At 40.4% G+C, this 17,067-nt stretch overlaps 1 protein-coding gene and 1 long non-coding RNA gene across 3 annotated transcripts; one reads left to right on the top strand and one right to left on the bottom strand.

Annotated features, from left to right (window-relative positions):
- Positions 1 to 3,221: 3,221 nt before the first annotated feature.
- On the bottom strand, positions 3,222 to 17,061 carry LOC135335880 (protein phosphatase 3 catalytic subunit alpha-like). Of its 2 annotated transcripts, XM_064531542.1 has the most exons (14): positions 16,918 to 17,020; positions 16,801 to 16,841; positions 15,997 to 16,098; positions 14,808 to 14,951; positions 13,153 to 13,334; positions 11,937 to 12,048; positions 10,812 to 10,957; positions 9,896 to 10,038; positions 9,422 to 9,594; positions 8,403 to 8,528; positions 5,027 to 5,097; positions 4,563 to 4,669; positions 4,031 to 4,128; positions 3,222 to 3,657 (listed from the first exon to the last, which is right to left on the bottom strand). In XM_064531542.1, the coding sequence occupies exons 3-14, from the start codon at positions 16,088 to 16,090 to the stop codon at positions 3,485 to 3,487; spliced, it is 1,569 nt and encodes a 522-aa protein (XP_064387612.1). In that variant the 5' UTR covers positions 16,091 to 16,098; positions 16,801 to 16,841; positions 16,918 to 17,020; the 3' UTR covers positions 3,222 to 3,484. The 2 variants fall into 2 exon arrangements, with proteins under 2 accessions (XP_064387612.1, XP_064387603.1); XM_064531533.1 differs by lacking the exon at positions 16,801 to 16,841 and having other exon boundaries at positions 16,918 to 17,061.
- Positions 5,302 to 6,726, top strand: LOC135337611 (uncharacterized). The gene is made up of 2 exons (XR_010395200.1): positions 5,302 to 5,831; positions 6,609 to 6,726. It is a non-coding gene; the product is annotated as an uncharacterized LOC135337611 (long non-coding RNA).
- Positions 17,062 to 17,067: the final 6 nt, after the last annotated feature.

Here is a 17,067-nt window from a genome sequence, read left to right on the forward strand (position 1 = left end):
GAAGAAAGGTACAGATGCTAACTTGAATCTATGCTACCTTGTTTGCTAATTACACTGCAGTACTTTTATTATTTATTATGAAGAGGAAATGACAAATATGACAAGTTATGACATGAAACGTCACAATTATTGAGTGGGCGGTAACAATTTTAATTTGACATTTCACATTGCAATGTTTTGATATGGAGAAGGGATTGTCACACAAACACTACTGTGACGTCATATGAAATAGCCCTAATGAGCCCCACCCTTCTGTTCCTAGTCTAGCAGAGGAGGTTGCGTCATCAAACATGATCTAGGTCGACTCTAGCCTCGAATTCACGCCGATTAAAATACGGCGTAGATTAGAGGCTAGGCCCTAAACATGACACAATTACTTTCAAGTGGTGACGCTAATTCCTGACCAGCTATATAAGCTATAGGCTTACCATCGAGCAGATAATAAAATCCGACACCATAGCAATGGTACAGGAAGTCGGGCCGCAAATTGGCCTCATGATTTTGTTAGGTTTGGCTTGCAAGCGTTAATTAAGCAGAGGAGGTACGACACGATAACCTCGATTAGGCTTGGTCACATGCAAAATTCAACAGTAAAGTTATTGATACATGTGACTAATTAACTCAATTTTTCAGCCTATAATCGAGTACTCGTCGTACCTCCTCGACCTCTGGCTTGCAAGGTGCTTGCCAGAGGAGGGAGGAACCACTTGACCTTCCAAACTTCTCTTATATGCAGACTACTTCTACAGCCTATATAGTTTTTAGTGCTTAAAAGGATTTTTCAGGGGGTATAAAACCATATCGTGAATTATTTTCGTATTGTGGACATTTTTATATTTTTCGGATTGTATAGAGATCATAATTATATTTTCGGATTGTATATAGAGATCTTATAGGATTAGCCAGGTAAAGCACCAAACATAGACAAGAAATTTAGCGAGAGCATCCAATCCAAACGTCATTCATGTGTACTTAATTAGCAAATGTTTTTTGCTGGTTGTTTCTTCATATACTATTTGGGCCATGCAATCGTATGCAGCATTTTCTGGTAGGGTGGTGTTCAAACAGTATACACATGCACTTTGGGGGATATTTATTTGTGGGACATAATGATTATTAATTTTTGTGACAGCTGTATATATATAATATTATAGTTATTGTGTTCGAATGTGCATGAGTGTTTGGAGTTTGTGGTTTCCAGTACGTGCATGAGTAAACCTCCGAAGCCCCGAGGCCAAGGATTGTTTACATTATACTGACCAAGGAAGCAGACAGCAAGTATAGAAAGTTTGTTTGTTAATTAAGCCATGCATAATTGACCACAAAGAATTATATATGCCTGGCTATTCACACTATAGCCATGCAGTGAGTTTATAATTATAGAGAACTTGAAAAGGGCCATGCATGCACCACATGCATGCATGCACCATGCATGATTTAAAAAAAGCATGCATGCAGGAAACAGGAAGCAAGTGTGACTGCATGTATATATTAAACTATAAGTATTGTAAATACCAAGGGCTATAAAATCTACATAGAGACCTTGCTAATTATAATAATACAACTAGTCCAAAGACCTTCACTGAAGACAAGATGGCAGAGCCAGTAAAACTAAGTCCTCCCGAATACACACTGTGGAACAAGTACAAAGCTGTGTTTGGTGTTGACCCTCAAGTCACCGTCAAAGATCTCGTACAAACAACACCCTCTGAATTTATGATACCGATTATTGTGGACGACAAGGCTAAAGGAGATGCACTTCGTACGATAATTCTCCCTAAGATCACACTGGGTACATTCCAAATTAGCATTTCAGTGACCAACAGCACGGGTGTTTCTTGGGCTGCAATCACGATCAAAGATGCACAGAATCTCGCAGACACCACTACTGCAGCTATGAAGGGTAACCCTCTGTTTGTAGAAGCCAAGGTAATCCCATCGAAGGTGCCTGGTCCGCAACATCCATGCATGGGTTTTATCATGACAAAATCGGTCATCCAGTTCTCTAATGACGATATATCTGACGTCTTTAACAATTTTAATGGCGTCACTGCGAATGTGCTTCATGAGTTGATCATCCTGCACTATGAGGAGAGCGATGTGACGGTGATCAAAGGAACAACGCCCACTTGACTGAGCGTAAATAAGCAGTTTGAACTGTAAGCGCATGACTTGATGCAAAACTGATAAGCGTGACTGTGTGTATAATTATGATTATCCGATGTCGTATTATAGCATTACTTTGGATTTTGTGTTGAATGAAAAAGTCGTGCACAGTGCATGCATGCAACTACCACAATAAATTAAACCATGCATTGTTCCTTGCTCACATTTACGGTCCTCACATTCTCCTATAGATAGTTCATTGTGTGTTGTGTGCCAGGTGATACTGTTGCTGAACACAATGCCACCACTCAATTCAATATTGCAAATAAATCCTCACATGGCACAATGTACACAATGCTACTACCTATATAAGTATTATAGTTGTCTCATGTGGCACCCAATCAACACACCAAACGTCACTACTATAATTATTATAGGCCCTAGCCGATAAATTATGCTGTACTAATTCTTCAAAAAATTAATGTGGCTATTATATTAATTGTCATAAAAAAAATCTGATTAATCGTGACATAAAACGTATAGACGTAAATATAAACACATGCAGCTATAGCACGTATATACACAACGACACAATTAAATTAAGATGTACTCAGTACGTGCATGTTATCTTAATAATATTGCTGACTGAACTGATCCTCCAAACTGATCCATAATTATTGCCTTTGTAATTGTAAGTGCATATTGCTGCATAATTATAAGCAGCTAACGCTTCTGCATGATCGTTTATTATTCACCGGCCTTCTTGACGAGAACATCTTTATGCAAAACTTAATTAATGTAATGATCTTTACCAAAAATGGACATTTTGTTTAAATTATAGACCACATACATCTTAATTAATTCGTAGTTATAATTATTTATCATGACAGGGCCTATAGCCAATATACCAGTCACATGCCATATAATTATGGTATACACAAAGCAATAAATGATATGGTACTCAGGTACTATAATTACAGTGCAGTAGACGCTTCAATAACAATGTGTTTAATTTTACAGGTCTGTTGCGGGCAGCACTTTTAACTGGGAATCAGCTTACACTAATTAAGCTGTCTATAATTAGTGCTTGCTTGCATTCACTGTCGGTCATTCAATTATGGTCATTTATAATCATGTCAAGTCTGCACGACTGTGTGTGTGTATGTATGTCATTATATCAAGCTATAGATGTACAAAGAAATGAGCTATAAATAAAAGAACTCTATCCACAGCTACTGCATGTCAGCATGTCTATTATTATAATTAGAGCTATATGTGCAAAACGGGGAACTAAAATGATTGCATATAATTTATTATAAGCCACGCAACAAAATTTACTGTCTGAAAATTATAACAACTATATATAATATGTACAGATTTATTTTGTCCCGTCAAAAGAGAATTTTTGATCTTCAACAGACATCGGACTATTAGCTGCCTCACTTGACATGCTCACGACAGAGTCTCGTCGTGGGGGCATCTTCTCGTTGATCTGGTCAAGACGCTTGGCATCACCAAAGCTACCAACCTTGTCCTTCCACTCGTCCATTGCTGAGGAGAGGGGAGAGGGGTTAACATTAATATTATTAGGGATGTGCCCACACTGGTCGGTGGTGGTCGGCACTAACTATACTAGACAAAAATTACCACCTCTATAAAGTCTATTAACTTTTATTACATAAAAGAGGCAAATTTGAATTGGAAATAGCCAAGACTTTGAACATTCTGGGCACACTATTGGACTATTTTACTATGCATTTGATATCTAGCCACGAGGTCAGATGGCACCAAAGAAAGAAACTATAATTATATGTACCCTGTCATTAACTTTGTTGCAACAGATCTAACAAGGGCCTCACAACACATTCCTTCTTTGTTGCCCTTTAGTTACCGTATACCCGTAACCCAGTTCCTCTATAGTTACCTGTGGTGAGGCCGGTGCGTCCCTCCGAGAGCACCCCCACTGGCAGCTGGCCGGACGGTGTGAGACCCTTCAGCTTGAGCACATTCTCATGCTCCATTCTACAATAATAAAAACATTAATAAAATATTAATAAAAGAGTGAAGTGAAGTTGAACATAAGTAAAAGATATAATTATGTACGTACATGTATGCACCAACACGTACTATACTGGTTTTACAAGCAAGCATTTTAATTCTATGACATATGCTTTAAGCACTAATGCATATAATGATCTTTACCGAATGAGAAGTATTATTATCATATTGTATTAGTAACGTTAATGACCCTTTACATGTGTATAAGGAGAGGAGTTAACTTCACCATACTCCACACGATATTGTGCATACAATGAACCTGCATCCCTGCAGAAACACTAACTGTTATATCCAACAACTGTTATATCCAAACAAATGAAACACTACGGTTTTTACAACAACCCATCGACAATGGCCACCTCAGGTACATGTATCAATTGTATATATAATATACTAACCTCAGAATTGAGAAGACTCTTGCCATTTTCCCGACAGCTCTGATCTTGTTCCTGATGACCTCCTTCCTTTCGGCTATGCTCTGAGCTGCGTCTGACCCGGGATCCACCTGGGACCAAGAAGAAATAGACTTACAGTGTAGCAACTAAAAATAGTGTTGCAGAGAGGAGAACTACACGACTATAGTACAGTCACGTACATGTATAGTTACACATGACATAGTTACACAATAATTGTATACCATAATCTACGTGTTGCGAGTATCAAATAATGATATGTATGTAAGCTTTGCGAGTGCTAAAGGCTTTACACAATAAAATACCTGTATAATTATACCGGCTTGTATGACAATCACTATCTTTTGATTGTAAAGTAATTAAATTCAACAGAGAAACCTTATACAGAGCCCACCTGACATTGACAGGTTTACGAGCACACCTAATTATTATTATAGGCAGGGGCTCACCTGTTTGTCCTCATCCACTGAGAGGTCATCTTCGTCCTTCAGACTCAATACATTCCCCAGCATCTCCGTTACTATGAGGGGGAGGGGGGTTACTACACTGTAAGATACAGTGCATCACATAACAACACACATGTACGTACATGTCTACATGTAGGACGCTATAAGCTTTCCCTAACAATTATACAGTGAAACCTGTCTTTAGTGGTCATCCTTGGGCGCGGCGGTGGTCACTAACCAAAGTTCTATCACTATAGATCTACTGGTTACAACATTCCTATAAATAGACAGCACACAAAAGCACATGTCATATGAGCTACATGTACATGTACTTTCAATCATGAAGATTGCTTTGATACTAGCAGCTCTTGTACTGATTAGTGAAGCTGTCAATATCAAGAAGATCTATTGTGGCAAACAAGAATACGTCGGGAATCCAGGAAACAAATATCCTCATCTTCATTGTGGGTCAAACTTTCTTACTCTTTCAAGAGAGAAAAATCGGCACATTAATTTGATAGAGAAGTGCAACACAATTAATGAAATTCTTAAAGACAAGCTAAACTATTATGGAAAGGCTGCTAATCCTAAGTCGATTACTACTGCTCTAAAATTGTACTTTGAAGACGTTTGCCGGAATGAAAATTCGCCAAGGAAAGAACTCTGATGATACATGCACATGACATGTACATTTAGATCACATGTTAGTATAGAGAAGCCTGCATGTCTAGGAGCAAGCAAAACTACAGTACAAGCATAAAAAATTATACTCGGAGCTAAAATTATTTTATAATATCTACAGATGTAGGTTATAATTAGCCTCTACACAGGCTCTCCTTTTTCTGTTCTTTATCACAATCGTTCAATAAGATAAAATACTGTCTTAATCGTTCAATGAGATAAAATACGGTAGTTAATTAGAGGAATAAAGAAAGAAATAGATGTAGAGTTAGGAAAAGGAGAGCCTGTATCGGGAAGTCGCGTGAGGGTAGAAGGGTGGTAGAAGGGTGAAAATGAGCGTGGGCATGCTGAGCTAGAGATGTTGGACTGCCCACACAGATATCTATGACTAATAAAACTTTGCCTGTAGCATGCAAGCTGGACATGGACTTGGAACTGGAAGTTTGCAAGCACTATAGCTAGCTATATACCTTAGGCTTAGCTAGATGATCTACTAGTCTAGATTGTGTGTTCAGATTCTATCAGACTATTACCTTTTCTTGTGTCTTTCTACATGCTAGTATAGATCAAGAATAGCTTAGCCATCATTATCATATAGCAGGTAGCTACTGCCACCAGAGCTGGCCACGCTGGTTCTCTGATCTGACTTGCAGCACAGCTTGGTGGTTGTCTCAGTACAGTCTTATTAACTCTGAATGCGTGGGAGAATACCTACGTCACGATTGTGGGCTACATATCGCCCACGTTCATAAAAATCCTTGTGGATCACGCGATTTCCCAAACCAGGCCTTACTTTTTCTTAACTGTACGCCCATTTCTTTCTTTGCTGCCTCACTAGCACTATGTCTTTCATGGATGAACAGTGACAACAGCAAGAAAAAGTAAGGCCAGGGAACGAGGCTAGGTTATAATATTTTTGTATGAAAGAATCACAGATTGTCAGTACAGTGAAGTCTGTCTACAAGTGGTCACCCTTGGTCAGACTAACAGTGGCTGTAATGCACCTATCAATGTCATCCCCACTACATCTATACCTGCGTTGAACCTATTGCGGTCGAATAATTAATTTTAAGGAATACTTATGTTGCGTTAATTAAAAACTTGCCTATCCACGAGCGCTTAGCTTTGAGTGCACTCGGCTAACAAAGCAGTAGCAGGCCTCCTTGTTGAGGCCTTGTGAAGGAGGCTAGTCCAACACATGCTAACCTAGCTCTACATATATAATTATTATAGTGTCTCGTGATACCAGCGAGTTCTCATCAGTATAGCGTCGGCATATATGCTGTCGATCAGGAATGTAATCATCCTTTTAACCTGCTACATGTATGAGGATAATAACCTACAATTTAATGCGCACTAAATAGAACGATAGAAGTGTTGTCTTCTCTTGAGGCTATGAAATAGGTATTTAGTATCCACATCTTCATCGTCATAAGGACTTTCTGACTCTTTCGGAAGGAAGTAAAAGGCACACTGATTATAAAGAGCAAGGCATCACTACTACTAAATCACAATTGCTCAAGTTGGTCACTTTATACCTGTACATGTAATTATAAGCAACTATATTTATCTAGATCTATATACTGTATGGTTACAACATTTAAATCCCACAAAACACATGACATTATATGGCTGTCTATTATTGATTATTGCTTGATTCATTATGGCCCATTATCATTACACAGGAAGCAATGAATATATAATTATTATTAGTAAGTTCAAAAAATTAAACTTTCCGCAAAACTTTATGCTAGTTTGACCCAAATTCATGATTTAAAGTGTTTATCGTATGTTAAACTGTCTTCTTATTACATATTTCAACTTAGATAGCTCTAAAAACCTTTATTTTTATCAGAAACAAAGAAAACTGTTCTCATTAATATATTCATGAGGCAACTGGTAGCACTTCCTGTCTTACAACATTTGGGGTCTTAGGGCAGACTGATTATTCTGTATGTTTACACAGGAAACAATGAATATAATTAAATTTTCAAAGTCCTTGGAAATTAAGGGGTGTATAGTAGTTGATGAGAAACAAGGACCTACTTTGCTTGTTAATGCATGTATGAGCTGTCATGGTGCTAACAACTCTAACTCTCTTTTTACTGGCTGCTGGTGTCAACATAAAGAAGAAGAATTGTGGCAATCAAGAATACGTTGGAAATTCAGGAGGCAATTATCCTCATCTTCATTGTGATAAAGACTTTCTTACTCTCTCAGAAGGACCGAATCAGCACACTAATTATAAAGAGCGAGGGGAGTGCCAAAAAATTCTTAAAACTTTTCAGGATAAGCAAGATATCCTATCAAAGAATATGAAGATTACTCGTGTTCTACAAGTCTACTTCGAAGACAATTGCCCAAACGACACGTTGCCAAATGTTGTTGCGATATACGCATATTTTTTTGATGAAACAATCACAGACTGTGTACAGTCAAACTTGTCTATAGAGGTCACCCTTGGGCAGACCCACAGTGGCTGTAAAAAAGAGGTGGCCTGCTAACACAGGTCCAAACACATGACTTGGAGGCCCATAAACCTGGCTGTATTATAGAAGGTGGCCTGCTAACTTTGAGGCCCATTAACCTGGCTGTGTTATAGAGGGTGGCCTGCTTATAGGGACACCACAATAGAGACAGGTTACACGTACTATAATACTACAATATGCGGGTTTCCCTCTAACACAGAAATAAGTACCTTTCTCCCCGACAAATGGCAGCGACCATGTGAACACGTCCATGAAGTTGGGCAACCAGTAGGGATGCTCCACTGCATTGAACTGTCGAATGTTCATCACATTGTTCTCATACTTGAGGACGGCAGCTGGGAGGGGGGCAGTCATGTGACATTATAGACAGTAGAATTTACAGTGTACAGAGCAAAACTGTACAGCGTCTATAGAATTGTAACAAATAGATCAGAAAAAACACCCCACGAAAGAAATATAATTTATTGTAGCGCTATAAACAGCTACCAAAGGCATAGAAATTGAATGTTCCCATAAATTTAAGAAGTTCGTTCCAAAAACAGGCCCATTCAGAAGTACACACATGTATATACAATGTAGTGTTGACTGTATATTATTTAGCGTAGATCAATTGTTTCCATACATGTACACGCCGAGTTTTCTCTTTCATATTGGATAGGCAAACAACTAAGCCTGGTACTACATGTAGTTGTTTGCTTATCTGATACATGTAAAAGCGAAAACTCGGCCTGGGATCGAGGCTAGTACCGTATATCTTCTAATTTATCGGACAGCAAAAAATAATTATTTTGGAAATTGTCCGGGTATAATTGGAACAGATTTTTATACAGCATGAGAAGTGTCCGGAATAATTAGAACTGCTTGCATGCGAGCTAGCTAAGTTTACTAGTCCAGTGTGCGACTGAATAGTTGCACTAGCTATCTACAATTATAGCTACTCAAAGCTATCTAACTGCAGCACTCTAAGTCTTGTCTTACTTGCCGTCTGTGAATGGTGAATGTAACTCAACTTTTCAAAGTATTGTCCGGATATTTAGAACAAATGTAATATTAAAGCACTGGAGTGTCCGTTGTATTAGAACAACGAAAATTGCCCAAAAGAGTGTCCGGGGTAATTAGAAGTGTCCGATAAATTAGAAGATATACGGTATACACATAACATGGACTTTGTACAATGAGTGGTTGATTGATTAATTATTAGTGTACAGTAAGTACAATAATTAGTTACCTTTGTTTCCGTAGACGTCGAGATAGTTGGGAGCAGAGAAGATGGTGATGAGAGAGGGGAAGCCGGTGGACTGACTCTTGCGGTACATCTTGTAGCCAGCGTCCTGTGCCTCGTGAGCTCGGATAATAGAGAGGAGGTTGTTACGTTGGAGGAACTCACAGCACGCCTGATAGCTGGGTGTGGAGTGAGGGAGGGGAGGGGTGTTGAAATATATGTACATGTACATGTATGGTGGAGTGAGGCTATAATTAACTGTTGTACACACAGTAAAATGTATGACCTGGGCTCTAACCTAGGGGGAGGGGTCATCATTATATTGTTGGGACATACATGTACACACACTGCACTGTACACAAGTATACACAGACCAAAATTATCTGTTATGTTTGCATTCGCATGTACAATGCTAGTTTGATGACCCTTTACCAAACACACCTTAAATGTGATAATGACAATTTACCAATAATTACTTACCTGTAATAATAGGAGCATCCCCTCACTGAGTTGTGACTGAAGTTCTCCTGACTCGCCTTCTCTTGTCCAAAGTCCTCGAGAGGGTCAGACCAGAGGAGGTCACACATCGGACCAAACGCTGGTGGTTCCTTGAACCGATCCAGCTACACAGCCAAGGATATCGACGTGATATATTGATCATTATAACTACACCAAAAGCTATGAGCAAACACTGTACAGTGACACTTAATTGTCTATTGTGGTCACCCTTTCTCTATATTGAAAGCAGCATTTTGAGAGGCTATAATTTAACACACTAGATTGACCAATTTCAAGATGTATTCAGGAACTCCTACAATATACAATGAATGACACAGATCAAAGATCTGGAGTTTATCGAACGCTTTCCTCTCAAAGTGTTTGCCAGTCAACTGTGAAGCTTTCCAACCCAGTCAGTCTCAATTTCAATTTAGCACACAAATTTGCCTCTTTTATGCAGTAAACTACGCCTAAGAGGTGGTTAATTTTTGCTCTAGAGGTGGTTAGTACCAACCACCACCATCACCACCAGTGCAGAGACACATAAAGTGGAGTCCCTATACATGTACAGTAGAACCTCAATTATCCGGCCCTCGATCATCCGGAACCTCGATTATCCGGCTTGGCAGTTTTCTGATTACATAATTCAGAAAATGGGCGTGTCCCTCAAATGCGCATGCGCGTTGCAGCTGTTACCATGGAGACATGCCTGCTTTTCTTTTGCGCATGCGCAGACAACATGCGGCACTGCTGTTCATCAATAAAGTGGGTGGATCAAGGCGTGGTTTATCTATTCGATTATCCGGCATATTCACTTATCCGGCCTGCTTCTGGAACCAAGGTGTCCGGATAATCGAGGTTCTACTGTACTGTACATTGTATGTTAGACATGTAGTACCTTTTTGATGTCGTCTAGTGTGAATATCTCTGGTGATAGGCCGCCGTGAACACAGAGGAACTGTTGGTTCATGACAGCAGCGAGGGGGAGGCAGTCAAACGAGTCCATACAAGCGTCGTACACCGTCTCTGTGTACTTGACCTTGCCTGTGTGTGTGTGGGGGGAGTGGAGTGTGTGAGAGGTGTGTGTGTGTGGGGGGGGGGGTATGAGCGTACTTCCTACCGTTGTATTTGTACTGTACTGTACACAATAGAAAACTATATGTGCAGTCCATAGCTATTTGGTCAGTCTGCAGCCTAAATTGTGGTCACCCTATAAGCAGGTCACCCTCTACATGTATATATATAATACAGCCAGGTTAATGGCCCCAAAGTCTCCATAGCATGTGTTTGGACCTTTGTTAGCAGCTAGGCCACCCTCTATAATACAGCCACTGTTGGTCTTCGCAGAAGTAAGAGCAACAACACCGTCCGCATACCTTTCTAGTACTGTTCCCTGAAAAAATGCTGAAGGAAATTTTGATTTTAACAAACCTAATGAGATCAGATTTCATTCCACCCACACATACCAAGCATAACCATACAAACGCTAATTAATATACACGTCCAGTGTTGAACAGAAACGTCATTTCCCACAACATCTCATCAACACAGGAAGAGGAAACCATCCAGCTATACATAATCAAGTCTGTGAAGCCTGTGTAATAGTGTGTAGGGCAGACCAACTACAGTGGCTGTATTATAGAGGGTGGCCTGCTATCACAGGTCCTAACACATGCTATGGAGAGACTTCGGGGCCCATTAACTTGGCTGTATTATAGAGGGTGGCCTGCTAACACAGGTCCTAACACATGCTATGGAGAGACTTCGGGGCCCATTAACTTGGCTGTATTATAGAGCTTAAAAGGGTTACCAGAATAGACATGTTACACAGTAAATGCTACAGTATATCAAGCAATGAGACAAGGTCAAACAAAAGCCAAAGGTGATTGCATTAACACTTTCAATAACAAACCAATCGAGAAAACCACTACACACTGTACTTTAAATGCACATGTATACAGGTCCTAACAGCACAGTACATGCACAGTGAATGTGCTCACACAAAGCTGACCCATGCACTCACACTCTAGTTTGAAGGTGAAGTACTCGGTGAGATGTCTGCACTCGTGATTGCCTCTCAGCATGAACAGTGTCTTGGGGTACGTGATCTTGAGCGCCCACAAGTACAGCACACACTGTAGGCCAGGGGAAACATTGGTTGAGGAGATGGTATGAATAAAGTACGGTGTATATAGCGGGTATATTTCGAGGGCATAAACTTTTCACTGATTAGGCATGTAATATTAAATTCGTGGGTATAAATATTCGTGGTACACTGCTTTAAATCCACGAACATTTATACCTTCGAATATACTCGCTATACAGTACATACACAGCTGACGTATAAATTGTCCAAAATGACAATGAAAGATCAAGTCAAGAGTAAGTAAGATGTACGTACAAGTACAGTACATAGTACAATGCATTTATATTTGTACTCATTCTCTACAATACGTTAGTACATGTGGTCCCAAAGTCTCCATAGCATGTGTTTGGACCTGTGTTAGCAGGCCACCCTCTATAATACAGACAGGTTAATGGGCCCCAACCATTAACCCCAATGTCCTGTATTAGCAGGCCACCTCTTTATCACAGGCACTGTTGGTTTGCCCCTACACTATAGACAGGCTTCTATGTATACAAGCAAGCAGTCACAAACTCCTGATTATAATAGAGGTGGCCTGCTGACACAGGTTCAAACACATGGTATGAAAACTTTGGGGCCCATTAACCTGGCTGTATTATAGAGGGGTGGCCTGCTAACACAGGTCCAAACACATGCTATGGAGTCTTTGGGACCCATTAACTTGGCTGTATTATAGAGGGTGGTCTGCTAACACAGGTCCAAACACATGCTATGGAGTCTTTGGGACCCATTAACTTGGCTGTATTATAGAGGGTGGTCTGCTAACACAGGTCCAAACACATGCTATGGAGTCTTTGGGACCCATTAACTTGGCTGTATTATAGAGGGTGGTCTGCTAACACAGGTCCAAACACATGCTATGGAGTCTTTGGGACCCATTAACTTGGCTGTATTATAGAGGGTGGTCTGCTTATAGGGACACCACAATAGACAAGTTTCACTGCATGTACAATTTCTAACAAGACCAGTACAATAATTATAATCATGTACAATACACTGTTACAGTATAATTATACGTGCACAGAAAACCTCTCATTAATAGCAAACACTACTTAACCAGGCTGTATTACAGAGGGTGACCACCTTCTCTCACCTCTATAGAGAAGTAGCCTCTGTCCACATAGTCTCCTAGGAAGAGGTAGCGGGTAGTTTCAGGGGAACCCCCCACATCAAACAGTTTCATGAGATCAAAGAATTGCCCGTGGATGTCCCCACACACAGTCACCGGGGCCTCCACTGCGAGCAGCGTCTCTTCAGCACGAAGCACGTCAGTACCTGTGTGTGTGTGTGCGCGTGCATGTGTGCGTTGTCTGTATGTGTGTGTGTGTGTGTGTGTGTGTGTGTGTGTGTGTGTGTGTGTGTGTGTGTGTGTGTGTGTGTGTGTGTGTGTGTGTGTGTGGGATCGGTTTTTTTTTATTAGTGAAGCCTGCATGTCTATTGTGGTTACCCTATAAGCAGGTCACCTCTTTATTATAGCCACTGTTAGTCTCTACAGACAGGCTTCACTGTATGTACATAAGCAAACACACACACTGTACTGTATCGGCCCAGGTGGTCATGTATTGTACTACTCATAGCATTGACCAGAAACAATAACTTTAAAGTAACTTTAGAACCGCTTTGTTTGCAAACAGTGGCTCAAAGAATTTTCCAAACTGTGAAATACAGCAATCAACAAGAGAAAACAACTGGAAGAAAAAAATTGGCACCACTCAATTTGAAGCATTTTAAGGATTAGCATGAAAGTTGTTAATTACATAGCCATAATATTTGTACAACAATGTACAAGGTTTAAGAGGTACATGTAGCTCCCACTAGAGTGTCTGGGGCAGGGAACTATGAGCTAACGTTTCCGGTCACTATAGATTGTGTGAGGATACAAAATTTATTAATGTATTAATATTGCTCTAGTTAGTCTCAATGAACAGTGGGATCTTATCAGTCAGCTCGTGAGCATTCGGTATCTATATGTATATTGTACATGTACAGTGTGTATGTGTTAAGTGTCCCTCGGGCTTTGATATACTACAGTACAACTTACTGTCATGTATAACACATACATGTATATACCTCATGCACATGATCTCGTAGTATTGCACAGTGAAACTTGTCTATTGTGGTGTCCCTATAAGCAGGTCACCCTCTATAATACAGCCAGGTTAAATGGGCCCCAAAGTCTCTCCATAGCATGTGTTTGTATGCAGGCCACCCTCTATAATACAGCCAGGTTAATGGGCACCAAAGTATCTCCATAGCATGTGTTAGGACCCATTTCTTTATTACATCCAATAACTATGTTGGCTGGCCCACACACAGGCCTCACTACATGTATTTGCAAACACCTCATGCTAACCGTTACTCAGAAGTATCAGGTATGTACATATAACCTTGTGCAGCACAGTAACTACGTACTCTCACCTTGAGTCTATCATGCCGCCAGGAAATTACCCACAATACGGTAACGTTGTGTCTACAGGGCTACATTGAGGGGGGTAATACACCCTCCCCCCCTAGGATATGGAAGATTCATTAATAGGCATTTGTACTGCTATAATTATGATCACTTGTGAGCTGAAATTGCCCCAAATCGATCTAAGGCCCTCAAATTTTTCTGGGGGAGCATGCCCCCAGACTCCCTAGTTTGGTGTGCACTGCATACACCGTGGGGGGCTTCGTTCCTCCTACATTTTTCATTTGCCCCTCTGACCCAAAGTCCTGGATGCAGCCCTGATTATTACTACCTCTTACCGTGTTTAATGAGCTTGAGAGCTGCCTCCTGTGACAGTCTACCCTCTCGCACAAAGTGAGACTTGAGTACTTCCGTCCTGGGCATCCCATTCTCATCGTAGATATCATCTATTGTGAGCCGCTCAGGCGCAGGTGGGCTAACAGCTGTGTGGGTGTGGGGTGTGTGCGTTGTGAGGTGTGGGTGTGGGGAGGGTGTGTGAGGTGTGGAGAGGGTGTGTGTGATGTGTGGGTGTAGGGGAAAGTGTGTGTGTGTGAGGGGGCTAGGCTAACAGTTTAAAACATGACACAACTCCCATAACATGGGATACCTAATAGCACAAAAGACTAAACAAGAAGAATGTACATGTACAGTGTACGCATGTGCATAAAGTACATTGTATTAAAGCCAGAAACATACATCTGTGGTGTGTGCTCGTGGTATAAAACACGAAACAACCTGCATGTAACATTTATACATTTAGACGTATTTTCATGAAGGAAGGCTTATTCTCAAAGAGGATAGACAATGAATCCAACTAATTTTTACGAACAACAAAAAGCTGCAATAAGGAAACAAAATCAATAGGATCTCTCAATGGCCAGCACACAGATATGTGTGTGTGTGGGTGGGATGTGGTGTGTGTGTGTGAGGGTGTGTACATGTACGTACAGGATTATAGTTTAAAGTACAATAAACTTGTGAACATTCCTACTACATGGTAGAGCACAAAAGACTGAAACAGGAAAGCTTGTTGGATCTCAATAGCCTGCATTACATGGTGGTTGCTACACACAGGCTTCACTGTGCCCAACCAAGGAAATCCTTCCATGTACTAATAATGTCATCCTACATTCATTACCTGGCTCTGTATGACAGTATCTCGGACGCATATACAATAAAATTTGTACTACATGCAAAAACAATTAAAAAAATTACGATTATTCACATCAGAGCAGTCGGTGATGTGTGCCAGGAGTGGCTATTTTAATTGTCTCACAAATTTGCCTCTTTTTATGTAGTAAACAAGATCTAAGAGGTGGTTATTTTTTGTCTAGAGGTGGTTAGTACCAACCACCACCGACCAGTGTGTGGACACATGTAAATACAGCCAAAGACAGATATTTGATACCTATTCTGAGAAAATATGAAGGAAAAGGCTGATGAGGTAATGAGGTGAATACGTTGTTTTATGTACAGTATGTAGCTTACTTGGTACGATTCTCCCAGTAGTGGTGAGTGGTGCTGCTTCACTGTGATCATCCGTACTCACATCGGGACTTTTGGGTTCCTCGCTAGTCGACATCTTGGGATCTGTGCGTGTGTGTGTGTGTGTGTGTGTGTGTGTGTGTGTGTGTGTGTGTGTGAGGGTGTGTGTGTGTGTGTGTGTGTGTGTGCGTGTGTGTGTGTGTGAGGGTGTGTGTGTGTGTGTGTGTGTGTGCGTGTGAGGGTGTGTGTGTGTGTGCGCGAGTGTGTGTGTGAGTGAAAAGAACGTGATACCAGGAGTGCATCCTAGTGATACATACAGTGTAGTTTACTACAAAATCAACTTTGGTCTAGCATTAAACATGGGCATGTACATAGCGAGGGGTGTGTAAAAAGGGGGAAACCCCGTGCTCAATGTAGCTCTACGAGTTAATTCCAAACAGATACATTACCAATGGCTTTCACTTCCCGCTTGAGGTGGTAGTTTACCCAATACACTTATGCACACAATATTAATTATTATAATTATGAACTCATAAAATAATCCAAAGCTGTGACACCTTTTATTATCTTTCAGTAGCTATACAACAGACGAATCGAATGCACAACACAAAACGACTGTAACCTTCTGCACTGTATTGACTACAAGTTCAAACAACTTGGAGGGAGGGTAATCATTAAGCTAGCAAAGACATACTATAAAGATACAAGTCTATATCATAAATGCATTTGAGTGATCACAATATCTCTTTGTACAGCATGCTTTCACCACTTGGAAACAACAAGTTACTAATTAACCCACGTACGTACCTATACAAAGCTTTTTATCAGCACAGCAATCAAAACTAGCCCTAGTAAATAGAAAAAATAGCTGCTACGTTAATCTCTAGCAGTGTTTAGCTACTTCTTGCAATCTTTAAAACTCACAGGATATATTGCAGTGACCTTATTTCCTCTCAAATATCATAAAAGTTCGTCAAGGACTTGTTCTCTAGCTTTTAGTCTAGACTCAGTAGCTTCCGCTCCACCATTTTCCTTTGGAAAGAACCACGCCCATTAGTGTATATGAGAGTAGAC

The sequence above is a fragment of the Halichondria panicea genome, chromosome 1 (assembly GCF_963675165.1).
Source record: "Halichondria panicea chromosome 1, odHalPani1.1, whole genome shotgun sequence".
Classification (NCBI taxonomy): Eukaryota; Metazoa; Porifera; class Demospongiae; order Suberitida; family Halichondriidae; genus Halichondria; species Halichondria panicea.